At 49.2% G+C, this 15,234-nt stretch overlaps 2 protein-coding genes across 4 annotated transcripts; one reads left to right on the top strand and one right to left on the bottom strand.

The window, feature by feature from the left end:
* Positions 1–920: 920 nt before the first annotated feature.
* LOC120041291 (DCN1-like protein 2) lies at positions 921–10,146 on the bottom strand. 3 transcript variants are annotated; one of them, XM_038986227.1, is made up of 7 exons: positions 10,031–10,146; positions 7,824–8,040; positions 6,002–6,170; positions 5,672–5,802; positions 2,640–2,722; positions 2,230–2,326; positions 921–1,888 (listed from the first exon to the last, which is right to left on the bottom strand). In XM_038986227.1, the coding sequence occupies exons 2-7, from the start codon at positions 7,996–7,998 to the stop codon at positions 1,809–1,811; spliced, it is 735 nt and encodes a 244-aa protein (XP_038842155.1). In that variant the 5' UTR covers positions 7,999–8,040; positions 10,031–10,146; the 3' UTR covers positions 921–1,808. The 3 variants fall into 3 exon arrangements, with proteins under 3 accessions (XP_038842155.1, XP_038842154.1, XP_038842156.1); XM_038986226.1 differs by lacking the exon at positions 10,031–10,146 and adding an exon at positions 9,198–9,260; XM_038986228.1 differs by lacking the exon at positions 10,031–10,146 and adding an exon at positions 9,016–9,128.
* On the top strand, positions 9,667–14,354 carry LOC120041290 (transmembrane and coiled-coil domain-containing protein 3-like; the record flags this gene model as incomplete). The annotated part of the gene is made up of 3 exons (XM_038986224.1): positions 9,667–10,685; positions 11,190–11,461; positions 14,155–14,354. Coding segments are annotated over exons 2-3 (455 nt in total), but the record flags the coding sequence as incomplete, so codon positions are not given.
* Between the last annotated feature and the right edge of the window lie 880 nt (positions 14,355–15,234).

The following is a 15,234-nucleotide window of genomic DNA, read 5'->3' as shown; positions in this document are numbered from 1 at the left end:
TGAATACGATTCATAGATTCAACTATGAACTATATACAGTGTTGTAGACTGAATACGATTCATAGATTCAACTATGAACTATATACAGTGTTGTAGACTGAATACGATTCATAGATTCAACTATGAACTATATACAGTGTTGTTGACTGAATATGATTCATAGATTCAACTTCCTGTGCTTTGCTTGTGAAAATAAAATAAATGACAGACCAACATTCAAGGTCTCTGGTGATGTCAACAGTTACACCCAAACAAACAGAAAGCTTGGAGACATGGTGCATCCCAAATGGGCAAACCTGTTCCCTATATAGTGCACTACTTTTGAGCAGTACTATATAGGGAATAGGGTACAGTTTGGGACGCGGCCTAGAAATCTGAGGACCTCGTACGCATTTCAAATACGTCTTCCCCTCTCTCATGATTATAAATGTCATCGTGTCCTCTTTATATTGTATCATATTCATTATTCTAAAATGGTATATCTATACATGAATCCTATGGTTACAGTCTGTTCCAACTGTAGCAATAGTATTTCTGCTGGTGTTTGAGCTTTAAAGCATGCTGCTCTGTCGGTCGGTCCGGTTCTATCTGAATACCAGTGGATCTGAACTGGGCCTGTATTCCTAAAGCGTCTCAGAGTTGTTGTGCTGATCTAGGATCAGGTCCTCTCTGTTCATGTGATCTCACTCATTATGATCTAAAAGGCTAAACTGATCCCAGATCAGCACTAGGATCTGGTCCTCTCTGGTATTCATTATGATCTAAAAGGCTAACCTGATCCCAGATCAGCACTAGGATCTGGTCCTCTCTGGTATTCATTATGATCTAAAAGGCTAAACTGATCCCAGATCAGCACTCCCACTCTCAGACGCTTTGTTTATATAGACTCTGAACCTCACATATTAACAACAAAACTGACCCAACTTTTACACGTTAGATTGAAATGGAAGCAGAACATTACACTGACGTTGGATTGGATGAGAACATTGGATGACGACCACACCCCTCACCTCTGATTCGATGAGAACAAACTCATTGATAATAATAAAAAAGTTGTTGTCGTTCCGTCCAGCCGCTTAACGCTCAACCAGAAACACATGCAGAACCTCCAAGCTCCTAGTTCATTCACCATGGGCCGGCAGAGAGGACACGTCTTACTACTGTGGGAGCAGACCACAGGAGGTTGGTGACACCCGAATTGGGGAGGACAGGTTCATGGTAATGACTGGATCTGAATCAGTGGAACGGTATCAAATACATCAAACGCATGGTTTCCAGGTGTTTGATGCCGTTCCATTCGCTCCATTCCAGCCATTATTATGAACCGTCCTCCCCTCAGCAGCCTCCACTGGATCAAATATCACACCCTCCTGCAGAGAGCAAACCGTCCCTCTCTGCCGTTCTGTTTGCTCTCCCTGGTCCTTCTTTAGTAAGGAGGGGGCGGGGGGGTGGGACCAGAGCACCAGTTCTAGAATCTATAGACACCCCCACTGATCTGATGGTGGCTGGTGTATGGGTACTGTAGTCGTTGGCCGATCAGTCTGATCCAGCCAGCCAATGGGAGCAGAGCTCATAGCTCCGCGACGATCCCACCCCCTGCTGACAGCCCGCCTCCCGGAGTGACTCAGTCCCAAAACAAAGAAAAAGATAACTTCCTCTTCCTGTTTTCCTTCTCTCCGATTGGCTGTCATGTCGCTCCCCGGCCCCTGATTGGCAGCTCAGTCTCACAAACTTGGACAGTCTTGTAGAAGTCTCTTTTTGGCTGGTGTGTATAAAATCCTCAGCCCCTGCTGGGAACTGGGTATAACCTATATGGTTTTACGCTTGCCCCCTGTCACGATTGGCCGGGCAAATTCCACAAAGTCGTCTATGAGGACAGGCCAAGCACCTGAGTGGGCAGAAAAGGGTCACATGATTAGCTGCATGGTTAGTGATTGGCAGAAATGTTTTAATAGTGATTGCGCTATATGGTAGTAGGTAGAAGTCAAGTCCCAATCCCTAACTGCTGACTCCAGGTCAGATCTTAGTCATACGTCTAGTGGTTATGGATATGGGGGTAGAGGAATCCTGGATCTGAGGTCAGGGTGGGCAGGGTGTAGGCTAGTGTATGTTTTATTGGTCCTACAGAAATATTTGGCAGCGTTTCAAATGGCACCATAATCCGTATCTAGTGCACTATGGGCCCTGGTCAAAAGTAGAGCACAGGAAAAGTTGCCATTTGGGACCCACCTTCCTCGTCGTAGTTGGACATGTCGTCTGCGATCATGTTGCCAAAGTCCAGTAGCAGGTTCCACGTGTCTTTGGGGATCGACCGCTTATGATGCTCCTGCATTAATCACACAGATAGATGACATCAGAGATTATGATGCTCCTGCATTAATCACACAGATAGATGACATCAGAGATTATGATGCTCCTGCATTAATCACACAGATAGATGACATCAGAGATTATGATGTTCCTGCATTAATCACACAGATAGATGACATCAGAGATTATGATGCTCCTGCATTAATCACACAGATAGATGACATCACAAGAGACTATCGATACATGGAGGAAACACCTAGACTCTGTCCAGAGTAGTATATTATTTAGGGAATAGCCATTAAATACAGACTGGCATCCACTCCACTCACCAATAGAAACCTGTTCCAGAGGTCCAGGAACTTGAATCGACCTGTTAGAACCAGGTTCCAGTAGGCTACAGCCATCTCCAGGTCTGATACAGAGAGTAGAGGGGTTAGTAACACCATCAGTAGACTACAGTCATCTCCAGGTCTGATACAGAGAGTAGAGGGGTTAATAACACCATCAGTAGACTACAGTCATCTCCAGGTCTGATACAGAGAGTAGAGGGGTTAGTAACACCATCAGTAGACTACAGCCATCTCCAGGTCTGATACAGAGAGTAGAGGGGTTAGTAACACCATCAGTAGACTACAGTCATCTCCAGGTCTGATACAGAGAGTAGAGGGGTTAGTAACACCATCAGTAGACTACAGTCATCTCCAGGTCTGATACAGAGAGTAGAGGGGTTAGTAACACCATCAGTAGACTACAGTCATCTCCAGGTCTGATACAGAGAGTAGAGGGGTTAGTAACACCATCAGTAGACTACAGTCATCTCCAGGTCTGATACAGAGAGTAGAGGGGTTAGTAACACCATCAGTAGACTACAGTCATCTCCAGGTCTGATACAGAGAGTAGAGGGGTTAGTAACACCATCAGTAGACTACAGTCATCTCCAGGTCTGATACAGAGAGTAGAGGGGTTAGTAACACCATCAGTAGACTACAGTCATCTCCAGGTCTGATACAGAGAGTAGAGGGGTTAGTAACACCATCAGTAGACTACAGCCATCTCCAGGTCTGATACAGAGAGTAGAGGGGTTAGTAACACCATCAGTAGACTACAGTCATCTCCAGGTCTGATACAGAGAGTAGAGGGGGAGACAGGGAGGTTAAAGCTCATCACCAGGGTCTCCTGAGTGGCACAGCTTTCCAAGGCACTGCATCACAGTGTTGAGGCGTCACTACAGACCCGGATTCGATCCCAGGCTGTGTCGCAGCCGGCTGCGACCGGGAGGCCCATGGGGCGGCGCACAATTGGCCCAGCGTCGTCTGGGAGGGTGTGGCCGGCAGGGATGTCCTTGTGCCATCGCGCACTAGTGACTCCTGTGGCGGGCCGAGAACAGTGCACGCTAACACGGTCGCCAGGTGTACGGTGTTTCCTCCGACACGTTGGTGCGGCTGACTTCCGGGTTAAGAGGGCTGGCTTCCGGGTTAAGGGGGCTGGCTTCCGGGTTAAGGGGGCTGGCTTCCGGGTTAAGGGGGCTGGCTTCCGGGTTAAGGGGGCTGGCTTCCGGGTTAAGGGGGCTGGCTTCCGGGTTAAGGGGGCTGGCTTCCGGGTTAAGGGGGCTGGCTTCCGGGGTTAAGGGGGCTGGCTTCCGGGTTAAGGGGGCTTTGTGTCAAGAAGCAGTGCGGCAACTCCCATACGGACTGAGGAGAGGTGAAGGTCGAGAGCCGTGCGTCCTCTGAAACACAACCCAGCCAAGCTGCTTCTTGACGCAATGCCTCCTTAACCCGGAAGCCAGCCGCACCAATGTGTCAGAGGAAACACAGTACACCTGGCGACCATGTCAGCGTGCACTGCGCCCGGTCCGCCACAGGAGTCGCTAGAGCGCGATGGGAAATGGACATCCCTGCCGGCCATACCCTCCCCTAACCCAGACGACGCTGGACCAAACCCTCCCCTAACCCAGACGACGCTGGGCCAAACCCTCCCCTAACCCAGACGACGCTGGGCCAAACCCTCCCCTAACCCAGACGACGCTGGGTCAAACCCTCCCCTAACCCAGACGACGCTGGGCCAAACCCTCCCCTAACCCAGACGACGTTGGGCCTATTGTGCGCTGCCTCATGAGTCTCCCGGTCGCGGCCGGCTGCGACACAGCCTGGGATCGAACCCGGGTCTGTAGTGACGCCTCAACACTGCGATGCCGTGCCTTGGAAAGCTGTGCCACTCGGGAGGGTGTTGTTTTTCTGTTGTTTCTATGGAGTCGGAATAGTTTGAGAACATAACTGCTGACCTTGGAGTTAGTGTGTGAACGAGTGAGAGAGCGACAGAGAAAGAGATTGAGGGGGTGGCATTTAGGGCCGGGACAATACCAGCATCACCATAGTCGTTAGTATCGTCACAAGAAAACAAAACACGAAGCGGATTTAACTTGTTTAGGAAAACAGCCCTGATGTTGGAATCAAACATCATTATGTTGTCATCCAGTCACATGTTTTTATTACCCAGCTATAGAACACTATATCTGACACACAGCAGGTTATTAAAGGACCAAAGAGTTGTCTGCTTCCTGTTTTCATTTTTGCCATGGAAAATGTACTGCGATACTGGTATCATCACAGCCCTAGTGACATTACAGTGTCCGACAGAGTTACAGAGAGAGAAAATCATTACAGTCAGATGAGTTTTGACAATGGGCCCTACTGTTGTTCCAGGAACTTAGCTGGGTCACCCACTCCGGTCATCATAACAACAAAGACCAGCAGAAACAACAACCAGAACAAAGTTGTCCCATCCAGGGGATCCCCTGGGTAGCGTCTCAAATGGCACCCAGTTCCCTAAATAGTGCACTAGTGGGCCCATAGGGCTCTGGTCAGAAGTAGTGACTATACAGGGAATAGAGGTCTATTTAGGACGCACCCTGGTCTCTGTTTAGCATGATAGGTGATCTATCCGTAAACCTGTTATTACACAGTAACGATCAGACTCCAGGCCCTCTCCTCAGCATGGCTCATAGAACAGCAGTAGCCAAACTAGAGGCAGTGTTGTGAAGGGGGAGCTCTTTACTTACCTGAAAGGACAATTCATTGTTTTCCATCTAAAAGCCATTCTTCCTGTTTGCTGCCTGGCTGGTACCGACTGAGACAGAACTACACCGCTGATGCCAAACCACCATAGCTGTCTACCAATGTTCCCCAGGAGGAATTCAACACCAGGGTTAGGAAAACTACACCAGGGTGAAAGACCGTCTCCTCAAACACAGTGCTGGACCAACCAGGGTTTGACTAAACCTCTCTGTCTGGACACAATATTTACCAAAACCTCTGTTCCCACTTTCAGAGCATTTATCCAGAAAGAAATGTGAAATACTTACCTAGTCCCTTCTGTCCAGGGTTCTTGGCGAAGTTGAAGGTGAACTGATAGAAGTCTTTAAACTTGGCCGTGTCTTTGACTTCCTGTTCTAGTCTGGGGAGCAGAGACTTCAGCTTCTCTGGACTGTCACAGCTAGGGAGCGCGCACACACACACACACACACCTTCTTATTGGAGTCCAGCTAATACCTGCTTGACCTCCGTTTCAAAATGTTTAGTTGTCCAATAACAACATTTGTTTACATTTTACATTTCAAAACATTTTTCAAAATGTTTCCTACTGAACACAACTGCGTGGCGCAGAAAGATGACATCACAGAAAGCTAGCTCACCCCAGCTCGGCCATGCCGTCGAGGAACTCCTTCCTGCTGAACTCACACTGTGTGGCGGCACGGAACTTCCAGGCCACCACCAGAACACTCCTACTGGCCGGGTCCAGGGTGAGGTCATCACAGAACTGCTGGATCCCATCGATACCGATCTTATTGTCATCCTGGGGGTCTGGAGAGGAACAACACAACACTGAAACAGGACTACAACACAGAGCTGGTACATTACACACACACACGTCATTAAATGTTTCCTTTGTTCTTCATATACACCCACAGAGCACAGTACCCACCTAATCCTAACACTCTCCACCTCTTCCCAGTACACACACACACTACACCCCCTCTACCATCCCCTCTCCTCTCCCCAGTACACACACTACACCCCCTCTTCCATCCCCTCTCCCCTCCCCAGTACACACACTACACCCCCTCTTCCATCCCCTCTCCCCAGTACACACACTACACCCCCTCTACCATCCCCTCTCCCCTCCCCAGTACACACACTACACCCCCTCTTCCATCCCCTCTCCTCTCCCCAGTACACACACTACACCCCCTCTCCTCTCCCCAGTACACACACTACACCCCCTCTCCTCTCCCCAGTACACACACTACACCCCCTCTTCCATCCCCTCTCCCCTCCCCAGTACACACACTACACCCCCTCTTCCATCCCCTCTCCCCAGTACACACACTACACCCCCTCTACCATCCCCTCTCCCCTCCCCAGTACACACACTACACCCCCTCTACCATCCCCTCTCCCCTCCCCAGTACACACACTACACCCCCTCTTCCATCCCCTCTCCTCTCCCCAGTACACACACTACACCCCCTCTTCCATCCCCTCTCCTCTCCCCAGTACACACACTACACCCCCTCTTCCATCCTCTCTCCCTTCCCCAGTACACACACTACACCCCCTCTTCCATCCTCTCCCCCCTCCCCAGTACACACACTACACCCCCTCTTCCATCCCCTCTCCTCTCCCCAGTACACACACTACACCCCCTCTTCCATCCCCTCTCCTCTCCCCAGTACACACACTACACCCCCTCTTCCATCCCATCCTCTCTCCCCAGTACACACACTGCACCCCCTCTTATATCCCCTCTCCTCTCCCCAGTACACACACTAAACCCCCTCTTCCATCCCCTCTCCCCAGTACACACACTACACCCCCTCTTCCATCCTCTCCCCAGTACACACACTACACCCCCTGTTCCATCCTCTCTCCCCAGTACACACACTACACCCCCTGTTCCATCCTCTCTCCCCAGTACACACACTACACCCCCTCTTCCATCCTCTCTCCCTAGTACACACACTACACCCCCTGTTCCATCCTCTCTCCCCAGTACACACACTACACCCCCTCTTCCATCCTCTCTCCCCAGTACACACACTACACCCCCTCTTCCATCCTCTCTCCCCAGTACACACACTACACCCCCTCTTCCATCCTCTCTCCCCAGTACACACACTACACCCCCTCTTCCATCCTCTCTCCCCAGTACACACACTACACCCCCTGTTCCATCCTCTCTCCCCAGTACACACACTACACCCCCTGTTCCATCCTCTCTCCCCAGTACACACACTACACCCCCTCTTCCATCCTCTCTCCCCAGTACACACACTACACCCCCTCTTTCATCCTCTCTCCCCAGTACACACACTACACCCCCTCTTCCATCCTCTCTCCCCAGTACACACACTACACCCCCTCTTCCATCCTCTCTCCCCAGTACACACACTACACCCCCTCTTTCATCCTCTCTCCCCAGTACACACACTACTCTTCCATGCCCTCCCCTCTTACCTTTGTATCGGTTGTAGAGCTGTTCTAGCTTCTTGCGGTCCACAGAGGTTTTCATGGATTCTTTATAGTAGAGGTCGGGGTTCTGGAAGTAGTTGTCTGTGGCCACCTCTAGTTTCCAGTCATTCTGGGTCAGGCAGTACACAGCTGTCCTCTCCCCAGACTGAGTAAAGGTCATGAACTGACGAACCTTGTCCTTTTGAGACGACTTCAGCTTATGCTGCAGGAGAGGAGACACACACAGTTGAGATATTGACAGGTATATACACACATATATACACACACACACATACATATATATATATATGTATACACACACACACACATATATATATATATATACAAAGAGAGGCAGGTTATCCATCGACCTTTGACCCCTGACAGACTGCTCTTCAGGTCAGCTGCTGAGGCCATCAGGGTGAGGTGCAGCAGAAACATGGCAGATACATTCTCCACTACCTACAGTCTATCTGTTGGAGAACAGGTCGATTTCTCTCAGATGTTTCTTTCTCTCTGCAGAACAGCATCTTTAGACAGAGACGTTGTCTGAGTCCTGCCAGTCAATGACAGCGCTGGTGTTCTGTTCAACCCATCCCTTTGACTGGAAACTTGACTTTCTTCACAACATACACTCCCCAACATATTCTACATCTATATAGAATCATATGGCCTGTATGGGAGCCTGAGGGACAATCCGTTAGAAACGGGAAATACATCGGTGTCGGGATGACCAGATCGTGATGTTAACATTCCGCAATGATCTAAACGGTCGTCGGGACCGATAACGGAACGGGATCAATAACACACACTGGCAGCAGGCATTACATCACTCATCACGGTGAGCAAGGCACAGAGTGAAAAAACAACAAACGTTTTGCTCCTGGAAACAACGGCGGGGTTGGTACACAACCACGGAGTCCCTTCGAATCAAGAACAGTGTCTATGTCGGTGCAGTGCGAGATGGCTATAATCACGATAAGACAACTGCCCGCCCGTCTTGCAGAGCTGACCCTATCCTCTCGCTCTGGACCCGCCCGATGGTAGCGGGCATTGGCGGCGCCCTCTCCCGCGACCCAGTTCCCAAGCCAGCGCGTACGGACAGCCGCTCTCTGTTCCAACGCAAAGGCGACATAACAACCAGGGGAAAAGGTAAGTGTTGCAAGTGCGGGTGTCCACGCTCACAATAACAACTGACCTTCCATTTCCCTCATAAATTGCAACAGTGAACGACACACTGGCAATGCGACACTGCCAGAGGACACCCCGTTTCCCGTTATAGAGAGCCTTCATAGCGTGCCTCCCAAAACATTTCCAGCTATACACTTCGTACCATGGGTTTGTTCACTAGTTTATGTTAATCCTTTTGATCTTACCTACCATTTTATCACCCTCTGTTTGGCCAACTTGATATCCCAATGCCCCTTGTACGCCTGCGCGGGAGGTCAGCGCTACCGCAAGGGAAAGTTTGAGGGTCTAAACTGGGACTTGTAGTTCTTGGGATAATCAGTGATCGTGGTCAAGTTGTGGCCTTGTTCTGTGCACTTCTGAACCTAATAACACTGTACGTGGATAGTGATGACATTGTATGCATAATAAACAGTTGCATAAAATGTTAATTATGTAAAATAATGTGATTCATCGCAGGTAAAAATGTACTTGTACAATGCAATTGACTAGCTGTGATGAGTTTATGTTCATGGTCTTTAGAGCTAGTACAGTAGCTATATAAAGCTGTCAAACAACTTTGCAACTGTGTAGATTTTTCCAAGAAGGGCAGTTACTTGTGAAAAACGCCACTTGATAAAACTACATATCCCAGATATCCGCGCAGATATCCAACCAATCCTTGTGATTTGTTTCGGAAGTGAAGTGAAAAATAACTACAATGTAACATTTTATTACGGTATCGCAAACTTAATTCACCACAAACAACTTGATTAAAATGTTGTTGACATGTTACGAGAAATTCGACTTCAAATTCTCATTTTGTGGAGCTTACTGTCAATGTTCAAGAAGTTTGAAAAGTTCGGAGCCGTACTAACCTAACGTTAGTTAGTTAGCATTAGCCATCAAGCTAACCTAGTAGGCGCGAGCAGGTTTGACAGCTTTCAGAATCCATATCTAACCTCGCTAAAACATCGGGCACGCAAATGTCATTTATAAAGAGCAATAGCGCAATATTGAACAATACATTTGACTCAAATGCATACCTGACAGACGTAGCTAGGCCGTTTGTTGCGGTCAATCGTAGGGGTCTTGGAAATGCATTAAGTTTGTCGCCCTGTGTGTAGTTGAATGCCTGCTCTAAGGCTCAACGTTGGCTAGAGCTATGTGGCGATTGGGGAGGGGTGGCATTACAAGAGCACGATTGTTTTCCCTCTTCTACTGTGGAGTTTAGGACTGAGAGAGGACGACGTAGCACACTAGCTAGTAGGTAGCTGTCTAACATTTTACCTATTTTATTTACCACGAATTTAAGCATAAAATATATAGCATACCTGCTGAATATGTAATTCAACATTTAAAACCATGACCAGAACACTGTCCGCTGTAATTCCAACCTTTTTTTCCTCCAGTGAATGAATGGTCTCTGTACTTCATATGAATATGTAATGATACTGCACAGCTATTGCAAAATACTTGTTAGCTATTTTTGTGTTGTTACAGATGGTTTTCATCATTTAGTGATCTTGGAAATAATTGTATTCTATAAGCCTGTGTGTGTCTACACCTTCATGAACAGTGGTCTCATTGATCAACACAGGTCAGTAGGAGTAGCTGATTCAACCCTGAACTGCACATGAGGAGGGACATAGGAGGGGTCTGGAATATTAACATAACTAACCCTGACCCATGTACACAAAGGTACTTTGCTGCTAGTATAAATTATAAAAGTTTTTTTTTCAAAGCCACAGGTAAACCATTTCTGCAGTCTTTGGCCTCCATTTTATTGTTGACTCAGTGTGGTGTGACCTGCTTCTTCCCAGAGATAGCTCGGGCTCTCAGTTGTGTGTGGTGAGGCAGGTAAGTCAGGTGAGATGTGTTCTAGAAGGATATAGGTCACTGGATACAGGTGTGCCTCATCAGGTAGTTGTTCCTGAGCAGTTGTTTGAGCAGGTATGAGCCCCGCCCCATCCTCTCTATGGAACTAACCTCTGCTGATTCCGCTGGCTGGGAAACATTCATACAGCCTGTGTGTTTTGGGTTTGTTATCATAGCCTTTCTCTTCTCCTGTCTGCCACCAGCCTCTCTCAGTCCATAGTCTTTGTTCTCTCCATTCCTGCTTTTAGTCTTTCTTCTCTCTCTCTCCCCTCTCCCTCTCTCACTTTCTCCCCCCCTCTCCCCTTCCCTCTCTCTCTTTCTCTGAAGGGGCAGTAGTAGGTTGGATGCGGGTTGTGTGTGCAGTGCTGTGCCTTGGCCTTGTAGGGGCGCTGCAGCGGGAGCAGGTAGCTCAGCATGCCATCAAGTTGCATCGGGGCAGGAGTGCTGTGGCCAAGCACGCTTGGAGCTGGGTGTCTGATAACTGCCGGCGCCTGGGCAGCCTCATCCGACAGAAGAACACGGCCATTAAGAAGCTAGCTGTGGCTGCAGCCGCTGTGGGGCGAGACCACTCCCTCTCAGATCCAGAGAGACTCTTCCAGGTGGGCGCCAGAGTAAAATGGACCGTTTGGCTCCATACCCTGAGCCTAATCCTAACGGACCCTAACTCTTAGTCAATCTAACTATTTTTGGCTCAATATGGTTATTACCTTGTTATTAGAGAGACTCTAATAACTTGTTATTACCTTGTTATTAGAGACTCTATTAACTTGTTATTACCTTGTTATTAGAGAGACTAATAACTTGTTATTACCTCGTTATTAGAGAGACTAACTTGTTATTACCGTGTTATTAGAGATGGTAATATCTTGTTATTACCTTGTTATTAGAGAGACTGTATTAACTTGTTATTACCTTGTTATTAGAGACTGTATTAACTTGTTATTACTGTGTTATTATAGAGACTAATAACGTGTTATTACCTCGTTAATAGAGAGACTCTTCCAGGTGAGCTTTTTAACCCCATCTCACCCTAACCCAGTGCTGAACTTGGACAGGAGCTCACCTGAGCTGAGTACCGGCACCTCAAATGTTCTACTGCTGGAGCTCCTGCAGCTCTATAGCAGTGGCTTCCAACCTTTTTCGGTTACTGTTACCGGAGTACCCCTGAAGTATCCCCTTGTGTATTTTACCAGTAGGCCTATTACCTCATGGGTCTCCTCAAATACCCTCTGTAGATAGGCCAAGTACCCCCTGTGGATAGACCAAGTACCCCGAGTGGCTAGGCCAAGTACCCCGAGTGGATAGGCCAAGTACCCCCTGTGGATAGACCAAGTACTCCCTGTGGATAGGCCAAGTACCCCCTGTGGATAGGCCAAGTACTCCCTGTGGATAGGCCAAGTACTCCCTGTGGATAGACCAATTACCCCGTGTGGATAGACCAATTACCCCGTGTGGATAGGCCAAGTACCCCCTGCGGATAGGCCAAGTACCCCCTGCGGATAGGCCAAGTACCCCGTGTGGATAGGCCAAGTACCCCCTGCGGATAGGCCAAGTACCCCCTGCGGATAGGCCAAGTACCCCCTGTGGATAGGCCAAGTACCCCGTGTGGATAGGCCAAGTACCCCGTGTGGATAGGCCAAGTACCCCCTGCGGATAGGCCAAGTACCCCCTGCGGATAGGCCAAGTACCCCGTGTGGAGAGGCCAAGTACCCCGTGTGGATAGACCAAGTACTCCCTGTGGATAGGCCAAGTACCCCCTGTGGATAGGCCAAGTACCCCGTGTGGATAGGCCAAGTACCCCCTGTGGATAGACCAAGTACCCCCTGTGGATAGACCAAGTACCCCCTGTGGATAGGCCAAGTACCCCCTGTGGATAGGCCAAGTACCCCCTGTGGATAGACCAAGTACCCCCTATGGATAGACCAAGTACCCCCTGTGGATAGACCAATTACCCCCTGTGGATAGACCAATTACCCCCTGTGGATAGGCCAAGTACCCCCTGTGGATAGACCAAGTACTCCCTGTGGATAGACCAAGTACTCCCTGTGGATAGACCAAGTACTCCCTGTGGATAGACCAAGTACTCCCTGTGGATAGACCAAGTACCCCCTGTGGATAGACCAAGTACCCCCTGTGGATAGGCCAAGTACCCCCTGTGGATAGACCAAGTACCCCCTGTGGATAGGTCAAGTACCCCGTGTGGATAGACCAAGTACCCCGTGTGGATAGACCAAGTACCCCCTGTGGATAGACCAAGTACCCCCTGTGGATAGACCAAGTACCCCCTGTGGATAGACCAAGTACCCCGTGTGGATAGACCAAGTACCCCCTGTGGATAGACCAAGTACCCCCTGTGGATAGGCCAAGTACCTCGTGTGGATAGACCAAGTACCCCCTGTGGATAGACCAATTACAATAATAATACCCCCTGTGGATAGACCGGCTCACAATAATGACCGGGACGGCACAAATGGAATGGAAACCATGTGTTTGATGTATTTGATACCATTCCACTGACTCCGCTCCAGACATTACCGCGAACCCATCCTCCCCAATTAAGGTGCCCACAACCTCCTGTGGTGTACACTCTGAAGGGTCCTAGTCTAGTGTCCTCTCTCTTCTCTTTCCCTCGTCCAATGGTCCTAGTCTAGTGTCCTCTCTCTTCTCTCTCCCCCGTCCAAGGGTCCTAGTCTAGTGTCCTCTCTCTTCTCTCTCCCCCGTCCAAGGGTCCTAGTCTAGTGTCCTGTCTCTTCTCTCTCCCGCGTCCAAGGGTCCTAGTCTAGTGTCCTCTCTCTTCTCTCTCCCGCCTCCAAGGGTCCTAGTCTAGTGTCCTCTCTCTTCTCTCTCCCTCGTCCAATGGTCCTAGTCTAGTGTCCTCTCTCTTCTCTCTCCCTCGTCCAAGGGTCCTAGTCTAGTGTCCTGTCTCTTCTCTCTCCCGCGTCCAAGGGTCCTAGTCTAGTGTCCTCTTCTCTCTCCCTCGTCCAATGGTCCTAGTCTAGTGTTTTCTCTCTTCTCTCTCCCCCGTTCAAGGGTCCTAGTCTAGTGTCCTCTCTCTTCTCTCTCCCCCGTCCAAGGGTCCTAGTCTAGTGTCCTCTCTCTTCTCTCTCCCCGTCCAAGGGTCCTAGTCTAGTGTCCTCTCTCTTCTCTCTCCCCCGTCCAAGGGTCCTAGTCTAGTGTTCTCTCTCTTCTCTCTCCCTCGTCCAAGGGTCCTAGTCTAGTGTCCTCTCTCTTCTCTCTCCCTCGTCCAATGGTCCTAGTCTAGTGTCCTCTCTCTTCTCTCTCCCTCGTCCAGGTTCACACTCTGGAGGTGTTCCAGAAGGAGCTGAATGAGAGCGAACGCTCAGTCTTCCAGGCGGTGGTGGGCCTGCAGAGGGCGCTGCAGGGAGACTACAGGGACGTGGTCAACATGAAGGAGAGCAGCCGTCAGAGACTGGAGGCCCTCAGAGAAGCAGCCATTAAGGTGAGGGCAGGAGGAGCAGAGCAGCCATTAAGGTGAGGGACAGGAGGAGCAGAGCAGCAATTAAGGTGAGGGCAGGAGGAGCAGAGCAGCCATTAAGGTGAGGGCAGGAGGAGAGGTGAGGAGAGGAGAAACTTGGGTTTGATAGGAAGGTAGTGAATGTGATTAGTCAGTCTCCGTGGTAACAGCCGGGCAGAAAGGTTCTGGAACTCTTATCTCTGATTGGATGAGCCAGAGCAGGGGCAAGTGGGGCACAGCATTACTCTGCAAAATACACTGCTATCTGTGGAGGCCAGATCCGTTTGTGTGTGTGTGTGTGTGTGTGTGTGTGTGTGTGTGTGTGTGTGTGTGTGTGTGTGTGTGTGTGTGTGTGTGTGTGTGTGTGTGTGTGTGTGTGTGTGTGTGTGTGTGGTGTCTGGACAAAATTACATGCATTTTAAAACCTTTTTGCAGTGGGGAAAATAACATTAGAACTTTCAAAAAAATGATACTTTAAGATTTTTTTTTTAATGTTTATGTTTGGCTCACATAATATAATTTGATAGTATGCATTAAGGTGTCTATAATAGGATAAACATGGCAAAACTAATGTAGACATTAATACATGCATTTCTATGGCTCCACAATATTTTGTACACCGGTGGAGGGGTGTCAAGATGGAGGGCGATGTCTTCAACACAGCACCCCCTGTTATTCATCTAGTGCACATATGTCAGAGTCAAGGCCCGCGGGCCACATCCGGCCCGCGAGAAGGTTTTTTACGGCCCCTGGGATGATCTTGATTTATTATTAGAACCGGCCCGCAGACCGCAGCAAGCCGGCAGCCCGCAGATCTTTTACACGCACCAATACTACATTTCCCACAATGCAACGGTGACGCACCGAGCAGTAGGCTGCTTCATTTCAATATTTATT

This window comes from Salvelinus namaycush, unplaced genomic scaffold, assembly GCF_016432855.1.
Source record: "Salvelinus namaycush isolate Seneca unplaced genomic scaffold, SaNama_1.0 Scaffold431, whole genome shotgun sequence".
NCBI lineage: Eukaryota > Metazoa > Chordata > Actinopteri > Salmoniformes > Salmonidae > Salvelinus > Salvelinus namaycush.
The sequence above is the reverse complement of the archived record's forward strand: the minus strand, read 5'-3'. Positions and strand labels throughout refer to the sequence as shown.